Genomic DNA, 10631 nt, shown 5'->3' with positions numbered 1-10631 from the left:
AGTTTATAAAAATAAGAGAATAAAACACGACAAAGCATATATGGTAAAAGAGGATAGAAAGTAAGTGCAAAATTAAACAAATCATACATGGTAAAAGAGAATAGAAAGTAAGTAAAAAATCTATGTCACTATGTCAAAAAATATGTCACTTTTTACATCACATCTTAGCATCTCCTGTTAGCTATTCAACTGAAACGTTAGATGACCAACGGGTGACCCCCTGGACTGGTCCGCAGGTGATCGTGGACTCCATGGTGTCTCTCTGTCGGGAGCTGTGTCCTCATTCCTCCGCCGCGGCCGACCGGCTGAGTCCTCCGCTCTCGTCCGTGTCTGAGCGCGTGTCCATCCCCCGCTCCGCCATTCGCACGGCGCTGATGGAGAAAGCAGCGCAGGACATCCACCGAGCGCTGGAGTAAGAGAGGGAGGGAGAGAGGGAGGGAGGGAGGGAGGGAGGGAGGGAGGGAGGGAGGGAGGGAGAGGGAGGAAGGGAGGGAGGGAGGTAGGGAGGGAGTAAGGGAGAGGGAGGAAGGGAGGGAGGGAGGGAGGGAGGGAGGGAGGGAGGGAGGGAGGGAGATGGAGTAAGGGAGGGAGGGAGGAAGGGAGGGAGGGAGGGAGGGAGGGAGAGGGAGGGAGGAAGGGAGGGAGAGGGAGTAAGGGAGGGAGGGAGGGAGAGGGAGGAAGGGAGGGAGGGAGGTAGGGAGGGAGTAAGGGAGAGGGAGGAAGGGAGGGAGGGAGGGAGGGAGGGAGGGAGGGAGATGGAGTAAGGGAGGGAGGGAGGAAGGGAGGGAGGGAGGGAGGGAGGGAGGGAGAGGGAGGGAGGAAGGGAGGGAGAGGGAGTAAGGGAGGGAGGGAGGGAGAGGGAGTAAGGAAGGGAGGGAGGGGGAGAGGGAGGGAGGGAGGGAGGGAGGGAGGGGGAGTAAGGAAGGGAGGGAGAGGGAGGGAGGGAGTAAGGGAGGGAGAGGGAGTAAGGGAGGGAGGGAGGGAGAGGGAGGGAGTAAGGGAGGGAGGGAGAGGGAGTAAGGGAGGGAGTAAGGGAGGGAGGGAGGGAGAGGGAGTAAGGGAGGGAGGGAGGGAGGGAGAGGGAGTAAGGGAAGGAGGGAGTAAGGGAGGGAGGGAGAGGGAGTAAGGGAGGGAGTAAGGGAGGGAGGGAGGGAGAGGGAGTAAGGGAAGGAGGGAGTAAGGGAGGGAGGGAGAGGGAGTAAGGGAGGGAGGGAGTAAGGGAGGGAGGGGAGGGAGGGAGGAAGAGGGAGGGAGAGGTAGGGAGGGAAGAAGGGAGAGGGAGGGAGTTAAAGCTTGTGGAGTAGGCTATAAAGAGATTAAGCCTGCCTCGATTGGATCAATTGGTGTGTCACATGTTATCATACTCACTCCCTCATCTCTTCCTTCCCTCCCTCTCTCTGTTTCTCACCCCTCTCTCTCTCTCTCTCTCTCTTTGGCTCTCTTTCTCAGGGAGGTTAAACTCTCAGTAGTGTCTTATCTCACCAACTCCATTGTGGATCAGATCTTACAGGAGCTCTACGCCACCCACAAGACCCTGGTATGGGCATGCTGTATGTCCTTCTGTGTGTGTGTGTGTGCTCTTCTGTGTGTGTGTGTGTGTGTGTGTAGTGTGTGTGTGTGTGTGTGTGTGTGTGTGTGTGTGTGTGTGTGTGTGTGATCTCTTCTGTGTGTGTGTGTGTGTGTGTGTAGTGTGTGTGTGTGCGCGTGTGTGTGTGCGCGTGTGTGTGTGTGTGTGGTGTGTGTGTGTGTGCTCTTCTGTGTGTGTGTGTGTGTGTGTGTGTGTGTGGTGTGTGTGTGTGTGTGCTCTTCTGTGTGTGTGTGTGTGTGTGTGTGTGTGTGTGTGGTGTGTGTGTGTGTGTGCTCTTCTGTGTGTGTGTGTGTGTGTGTGTATGTGTGTGTGGTGTGTGTGCTCTTCTGTGTGTGTGTGTGTGTGTGTGTGTGTGTGTGCTCTTCTGTGTGTGTGTGTGTGTGTGTGTGTGTGTGTGTGTGTGTGTGTGTGTGTGTGTCTAACAGCTGCTCCATGCTCCAGACCCGCCAGGTGTCTCAGGTGAGCAGCTGGGAGGGGACATGTGGCGGCGGGACCGGTCGAGGGTCACATCGACACAGAGACTCTCTGGACATCACCGATGAGGAGCTGGGCACCAGCATAGTGAGTGTGTATGTGTATTTGTGTGTGTGTTTGTGTGTGTGTGTGTGTGTATTTGTGTGTATGTGTGCGTGTGTGTGTGTGTGTTTGTGTTTGTGTGACTCTTATTTAACGTCTACACCCTCCGTTCTGTTTGCCCCCTCTAGGACACCATAGCCATTAAGAAGCACAGTTCAAGAACAAGGCGGATACGGCCTGTATCGACCAGGCTCAGTGAGTGTCTCTAACACCCAGAACTAACCCTGACCCTAACTAACCCTAACCCTAACCCTAACCCCATGGTCATCTAGCTAACCCTAACCCTCACCCTCGTTGAGTTGGATAGAGTTTAACTAGTCATTATCATAATGCCACCAGCTCAGTGCCTTGTGGCTAGTGTCCACCCTGAGATTGTGAGGTTGGGGGTTCGATCCCCGGCCGAGTCATACCAAAGACTATAAAAAAATGGCACCCAATGCCTCCCTGCTTGGCACTCAGCATCAAGGGTTGGACTGGGGGTAAATCCCTGCGACATACTAGCATCATGTCCAGGGGGTGTACTTGCACATCAAGCTGCCTCACGCTAAGGAATCAGGAGATAGACTCCTCCCCTATGGGTCACTAGGCTCTAGCACCATTGGTCCTCATGGCTACTTACTTTTACCTAAGCATAAAGAGCTGTGACTACAATTGACAATTGTCACTACATTGCATTTGGTTGCAAGTCAGACATCAAAACTATTTTGTTTTTATATTTTGCTTTTATGTTTTTCAACGCCATAGTCAAGATAATTCCAGCTGTAACAACATGTCCCTAACCCTAACAACATGTCCCTAACCCTAACCCATGTCTACCTTCTGCTTTGCTCGTACCTCCTTCCATCTCTCTCACTTCTCTCCATCCTGTCCTTCTGTCCCAGGCCTGTGTGATGATTCCAGCTCCTCCCCGCCCCCTTCCTTCTCCTCTCCCCTCTCTCGTTCAGCATCCTGGGAGGGCCTGGCGGAGCTGCCTACCCAGGGTGCACCTCTCCACCATGTGACCCGGGTGAGGCCGAGGCCCCCGCGGAGGCACAGAGGAGGACACGCCCCCACTGACATGGTAGGAGGGGGCGGACCTCAGGAAATATGCAGTCTATGTTCACTCATACTCACTTATGAATGCTGTATTTGATATAGAGAGAGTTCCCTGTGGTCTTTCTCTACTGAGAACAGAGAAAAGACATCATCTCCAAGCTTCCATATTTGGCCAAAAATCCTGGAAACATTTGCAAACAATCTCTGTCACAGCACAATATATTACCGTAGTTACTGTACTTACAAATTGGCATCTGGCTCAATGATGAATTTACTTTTCAATTCTACATCGCTAACCTCTCTCTCTATCTCTATCTCTCTCTATCTTTCTTAGCATTGCTCTGAAAATGGAGCAGTCACTCCTCTTGATGATGGACTGCCAGATTTTTACACCAAAAGAGTTCTCCCTGACAGGTACAGACGCAGGACCTCTTTCTCATGTTGATGATAACGACCACACAAGCAATAGAATGGCAACTTGAACACCTACAATGATGTGACGTGACTTGCCCTGACTTCAGTCCTAGCTGTTTAACAGACTACTTTATGTAGGCCAACAGACTAATGTGGGCGGCTGTAGCTCAGTTGGTAGATCAGGTCGTTCAGGGATCGAATGGTCGGTGGTTCGAATCCCAGCTCCGACTGTCCACATGTCGAAGTGTCCTTGAGCAAGACACCTAAACCCAAATTGCTCCCAATGAGCAGGTTAGCACCTCGCATGGCAGCTACCGCCATTGGTGTGTGAATGTGTGTGTGAATGGGTGAATGAGAGGCCATTGTAAAGCGCTTTGAGTGCCGCTAAGGTGGAAAAGCGCTATATAAGTGTAGTCCATTTACCATTACTAATGCTTTGGTGTAACCTAAGACTCGTCAGAATCTGTGTCCTCTCAGAGTGTCCCAGGCTATCTGTCCTCTCAGAGTGTCCCAGGCTATCAGAAACACGACAGCTCCCCGCCAGAGAACACCCACGCTGAACACAGCAGATGCTTCTAGTCTCATTTCATTTACTGTTTAACGTTTGGCAAATGAAGGTACCGCAGATAAAGCTGTGGTACTCCAGATGTGGTGGGAGTGGAACAGCACAGAGAGGAACCCCGGTTCCCATGGTAGTGATTTAGAATAGAATAGAATAGAATAGAATAGAATAGAATAGAATAGAACAGAATAGAATAGAATAGAATAGAATAGAATAGAATAGATTAGATTAGATTAGATTAGATTAGATTAGATTAGATTAGATTAGATTAGATTAGATTAGGTTAGATTAGATTAGATTAGATTAGATTAGAATAGAATAGAATAGAATAGAATAGAATATACTTTATTGTCCCCTCAGGGAAATTTGTCTTGGACTCGTTTGCTGCACAAATCAACTCTATACATAGAAACAGAGGAATGACCAGCAGTGCCGGTGCAAGCCAGGGTTAGCCTGCCATCAGACAGAATGATCAACTCCTTTTTTTAGTGGGTGGATTGGAACGTCCTGGCTGATCTAGGGTCACACCTTACAACAATACATCACGACTCATAGCGTTGTGCTCATGGTACAGTATTGTTGGATGACAGTGTGACTGGGGCCATCTCTGCTTCCGTCCCTCCCCCAGCCAGCTCTCCTCGCTACACAAAGCCCACTCGCTCAGACGGAAGAAGAGACGCAACATGCTGGCCATCTTTGGTTTCCGTAGGAACCGCAGCTCCCCCCTCTCCAGCCGGGGGCCGGAGGACTGTGGGGAGGAGTGTCGCACTGTTGCCATGGCACCCACAGGGTTTGTGACGCGGGCGCACACACACACACACACTCACACACACACACACACACACACACACAGGTGGAAGCATACTGCTTGTAAACAACACAGTTACATAATCGTATGTGTTTGGCCTGTGATGCATATAATCACTTTCATTTAAAGGTACCCAATGTAGTTTTTGTCCACTAGTATGCGCTCTAGAGCAAATTTGAGAAGGTGGTCCCCGAAAATCGAGTACTACGTCATTGCATCAATACGCGGAGCACAAAATAGTGACGTTTCACACATCTTTGTTGTTTTCAAAACATTAGCCAAATATCATTTTGCAAAGAAATTACAAGGTAGGAAAGACATTCAAGTGATTCAACATGTTTATTAGACGACAAGGAACCATATAATCGAGTGTAAATAAATAAAGAACGGATTGTTTTGATTCACGTTTCTTTGGATACCTTTTAACATGAATCACCTCTTGTCATTATAGATACAGATCTTTTTTTGGATGATATACCTTCCCAGCATGTGGGCTCTGTGACTAGTTAGTCTAAATTTCTGGCTGCATGACCACGCAGCCATAGACCCAGCAAACACACAACGTCAGGGAGACGTTCAGATCATGTCTTAATAACGTCCGTCAGTCCAGAACCCCATTTGTACGTTGCTGGACCCCTCAATATTCAAACGTCTGGCTTGGACCCCTCTAAGACGTCTGTGGACGTGCAGAACGGGTTCAATATCTAAACAACTAAAAAAAACTTTCAATCTGGCTCCTAATTGGATGTCTTTGGACGTCCGAAAAAGACATCTAAAAGACGTCTTTTAGACGTGTCTTTGCTCAGTGGGGAGATTCCCAGCTGACAGTGTATACACTATTATTAGCTCATAACAGTGTGATGATTCACTCTAATCAATGAAGGCTGATACCAACTCTTATTGGTTATTATAACTTATCCCAGGGTTGATCCAAGATCAGCTTCTCTATCCCACATCATAGTCCTGATTTAACCCTTTTAATACGACCACGTCACCAGCAACATTTTAAAAATATCTAACAAATATTTAATAATATAGAAAAAAATATGTAACAAATCTAAAAAATTCCTCACTCCAACACTTGCTGAAAGCTGAGAAACTGCGCTTTCTAGTATTATAGGGAAAATCCAATTAATATTTGAAATGTTGTCACTTTATTTTCAGGGTTAAAAGGGTTAAGAGAAAACTAGCTATGGACAATCTTAGACTCTGACTGTGATTCTGTCTACATCCTCCAGGACCGCGACGGAGAACGTGTACACCCTGCTGCAGCCCCCGCCGGCCCGGACGGACGCCAGGGCGGGGGGTCCCGGGGAGGCGCCCGCTAGGAAGCCGGACCTCCAGAGGGGGGAGGACACGTTGACACTGAGCTCGCAACCGCCTCAGCCTGCTCTGGGGGGCTATAAACCCCCGTCTTATTCAGCCAGACAGGTACGCCTGATTATTCACAGGTAACTCCACCCGTTCCATAACCAGACGCGCTGGATGGTCTGCTTCGCGTAACCGTCTGGGAACTCTCCGTTGGAAACCGTTTGGAAAAGGGCAGGAACTTTCAAAACTTCATTGATCAAAAATTTAAATAGGAATTGGATATGGAGTTTGGATAACTGGAAAAATGAAAAGAGGAACTTTGGAAGATGGGAGGCCCGTCTGTGGACGACCTGATGATGTTGTGAATCAAGTGAGACAGGCCTGATCTGGAACGCTGCGCTCCAGGACCAAGTTGGGTGAATGGATGGACTTCATTTTGTCTTCTTGGTAAAAGTTGATTGTGCTCATAAACAAACAAAAAATGCCGCAACACGAAATAGATGAGATGGTGGTTAGGAAGCAAAGGGAACTGTTTAAATGAATGGCAATATACCTGGCTGAGTTCATGGAGTTAACAACCATTCATCTCTTACAACAACAACAACAACAACAACTATAAATAAATACATAAATACATAAATAAATAAGGTGAACAGTTAGGCTATAATATTGTTATCACAGCAGCGCGGATTGAGATTGAACAGTTAGAGATTTAAATAAAAGTAGGCCATCTTTTTGGATTCGTCACAAAAAAAGATTATGTTTAAAGTAAGGAATGCTCACCAGACATGGAACACAAACGGAGATGGAAATGTATTTGTTGGTGACTGTTGCCGTTGGTTGGATGGCTCGACAGCTGCATTTTAAACTCACAACATTATAAAGTATGCTACTAGCAAAATATACCATTGATTACTGTAGCTCAAACAAATCTCCGGTTTGATATGCTCTTTAATGGTGATGTGATATGCGTTTGCAATTTTGCGTGTAATCGTGGATCGTTTTCCCCGTTCAAAAACATAGCCATGGACCTCCTCGCTAGTGTAATCCAGGCCATAGAATGCTGATTGGCTAGATTGTTTTCTGATCGGGCACAAACGGATCTCTATGGAGAGTATCCAGACTGATCTGCGAGAGAAACAGAATGTGAACTGGTCTCACGAGGCCGGCCATTCCAGCCCGGCAGACAGGCTGACGGTCTCTCTCTTCTGTGTCGTCTACAGAGATCTGACCCTGAGGATGAGCTGGAGCAACCTGCAGAAGACACACGCTGGGCAGATGACAGACAGGCTGACAGCCAGGCAGACAGACAGGCAGACAGACAGGCAGACAGACAGATTGACAGACAGGCAGACAGACAGGTGGACAGCCAGGCAGACAGACAGGCAGACAGACAGGTGGACAGACAGATTGACAGACAGGCTGACAGACAGATTGACAGACAGACAGACAGACAGGCTGACAGACAGGCAGACAGACAGGCAGACAGACAGGCAGACAGACATGCGGACAGACAGGCGGACAGACAGGCGGACAGACAGGCTGACAGACAGGCGGACAGACAGTGGGATAAATACTGGACTGAAAGTAGACACACAGACAGACAAAAGGATCGACATTGGACAGTCGACAGACAGAGGCAGATGGACAGACAGTTGACCGTAGGCAGACACACGGACAGAACGTGGGGAGAAGGCAGACCGACAGACATCCAGGTGGACAGACAGTGGACAGAGAGCATGCGGTCAGGCAGACTGACCGACACACAGGTCACAGGTCAGCATCTTGCTCAGCGGCCACTGCCCCCTTACCCTTCAGACAAGACCCCCTCGCCAAAAGGGGAGACAGACGCCCAGAGGAGCACGGAGGCGACGCTGGACAGACAGAAGCATCCGGAACCACAGCCAGACAAACACCTACACTCAGGGACCGCAGGTGGACAAGCAGAGGGGCGGAGGAGAGGAGGAGGAGGAGGAGGAGAGGGAGGGCTTCCTCCCGGTCGAGCTGTCGCCAGCGTGTCTAAACCCGACCCCCCTTCCCAGAGCAGCAAACCCAGCTTGACCAAACTGAGACAGAGACCCCTACAGGAGAGCTCTGGTACGGCAGCCCTCACTGCTAAGTCGCTCCATTTCCTTTGGACTGATTGGTCCGTTATGTCTGGAGAGGCTGGCGTAGAGGGCTGGGTATCGATTCGAATTTCAAGAATCGATTTGATTCCGATTCACAAGGTTCAGAATCGATTATCACGATTCAATTCGATTCGATTTGATTCAATTCAATATCAATTCGGTTAGTGTTACTAAAACCTGTTTTTTAGCTGTAACCTTAATTACATGACTGTCAAGTTGTGCAACACATCAATATTAGGACTGGGTATCGATACTGATTTCCAAAAATGAATAAATGAATGAATCATTGAATGAATTAATGAACTATTCATTCCTTCATTTATTCATTCATTCATTAAATAAAAGATCGATTTTGGGATTCATGAATCGATTCAGAATCGATTAATCTATTTTTTAAACCCAGCCCTACTGGCGTAACTCCTTTCTTACCCCCAGGTGCAGAGGAGGTCGGAGAGCGAGAACGAGATGGCGGAAGGGTGGTAAAAAGAGATGGGGGCAGAGACACAGAAGGACAACCCCCTCCCGTTCCTGAAAAGGTTTTCACTCTTAGAATTTGACTCATTCAAGATTCAAGATCTGTTTTCAAGATTCAAGATCTGTTCTATTGGACATGTATATGGTTCACACATACAGTACTAGGAATTTGACTATGGTTAAGGCATACAGTGGTGCAGATGACATACTGTAGGACAGGGTGCAGGACAGGACAGTGCAGACATGACAGTGCAAATTCAATATGTCACGTGTGTATGACTCATGGTTATGAACACACCCACCGTAAAGATTGTCAATCTGTATCCCTGCACACCTCACTGTACATACTGTCTATAAAGTACACACTATACATACAAACTGAACAATTAACATTTAAATAAATGTGTGAATATTACATTTACTTATTCACTCAATTTGTATTTACATATATATTCAAACATTTTGTGACTTTTTGTGATGTGCTTTGGCAATGTAAGCATACAGTACAGTATGTCTCCCATGCCAATAAAGCCCTTTGAATTGAATTTAATATATCATACAGTTTATACATTCACTGACCACCATGTCTTGATTTCCCTTGTGCCCCATAGCCAAAGACATCCTCTTCTGTGACTTCAGCCAATGACAGAAGCTTCCCTCCACCTCCTCCACCTTCTACTACCAACAAACATGGTTTGAGATTGGCTGACAGAGCTGTCAGTCAAGGTAGCTTTCAAAGACACATGACACAAGAAAACTGATGACCAGTGGTATTAGTGTGTGATGTACTGATGACCAGTGATGGTAGTGTGTGAGGTACTGATGACCAGTGATGGTAGTGTGTGATCTACTGATGACCAGTGATATTAGTGTGTGATCTGCTGATGACCAGTGATGGTAGTGTGTGAGGTACTGATGACCAGTGATGGAAGTGTGTGATGTACTGATGACCAGTGATGGAAGTGTGTGATCTACTGATGACCAGTGATGGAAGTGTGTGATCTGTAACGTGTTTATTCTGTGCAGGAGAGGAAGGAATTAGACCTCAAGCCCCAGTGAAACCACAGAGGAACAGAAAGGCCATGTCTTGTGACACAGGTACATAATCTTCTTATGTGCGTGTGTGTGTGTGTGCGTGGGTGCGTGCGTGCGTGAACATGTCTACGTGTGCGTATGTGCTCATGCCTACATGCTGGTGTTTATACCTTTGATAATATGATAATAATAATAATAAACATATTTGCTTGTTTTTGACGTCCTCCAAATAGCATCTCATAGTTTTTAGATTGTATAGAAATGCAGTGAGCTTCAATGTTAAGGGTGCATGTGCGCGTGTGTCGTCGTCTGTCCCTGTCTAACCTGTCACCTTGTGTCTCCGTCTCCATCACCCCAGGCACTGACAGGGACAGCCCTAATAATCTTGAGAAGCCCCCAAATCGCAAACCCCCTGTGAAAAAACCTAGACTGCCCCAGAACAGAAACAAGTCTTTGGACTATTCTGGTACATGTCTCTCCCTTTCGCGCTGTGTCCACCTTTATATTTGGTGTGTGTGTGTGCGTGTGTGCATGCATGCGTGTTTGTATTTGTGTGTGTGTGTGTTTAGGATAGCCATAGACACAAATCAAGTTGCATTCTCCCTAACCTGCTTTTAAGAAACGAAACCATATGACTTAATAATATGTTTAAAGTGAGACATGTGATCATGTTAGACATGTAGCCAGACGTCTGTCCTG

General features: G+C 47.6%; 1 protein-coding gene across 1 annotated transcript in view; it reads left to right on the top strand.

The window, feature by feature from the left end:
- carmil3 (capping protein regulator and myosin 1 linker 3) overlaps window positions 1–10350 on the top strand; it is a gene marked incomplete at both ends in the record, with an annotated part of 39306 nt that extends 28956 nt beyond the window's left edge. Inside the window, 14 exon segments of the mRNA XM_084436156.1 lie at window positions 237–412; window positions 1450–1537; window positions 2030–2149; window positions 2293–2359; window positions 3046–3224; window positions 3534–3613; window positions 4804–4965; window positions 6222–6414; window positions 7848–8391; window positions 8859–8959; window positions 9509–9623; window positions 9924–9995; window positions 10291–10304; window positions 10306–10350. Coding sequence (XP_084292282.1) covers window positions 237–412; window positions 1450–1537; window positions 2030–2149; window positions 2293–2359; window positions 3046–3224; window positions 3534–3613; window positions 4804–4965; window positions 6222–6414; window positions 7848–8391; window positions 8859–8959; window positions 9509–9623; window positions 9924–9995; window positions 10291–10304; window positions 10306–10350 — 1956 coding nt within the window.
- Window positions 10351–10631: the final 281 nt, after the last annotated feature.

The sequence above is a fragment of the Borostomias antarcticus genome (assembly GCF_949987555.1).
Source record: "Borostomias antarcticus genome assembly, chromosome: 3".
Lineage (NCBI taxonomy): Eukaryota > Metazoa > Chordata > Actinopteri > Stomiiformes > Stomiidae > Borostomias > Borostomias antarcticus.
This window is presented reverse-complemented; position numbering and strand designations above follow the sequence as displayed.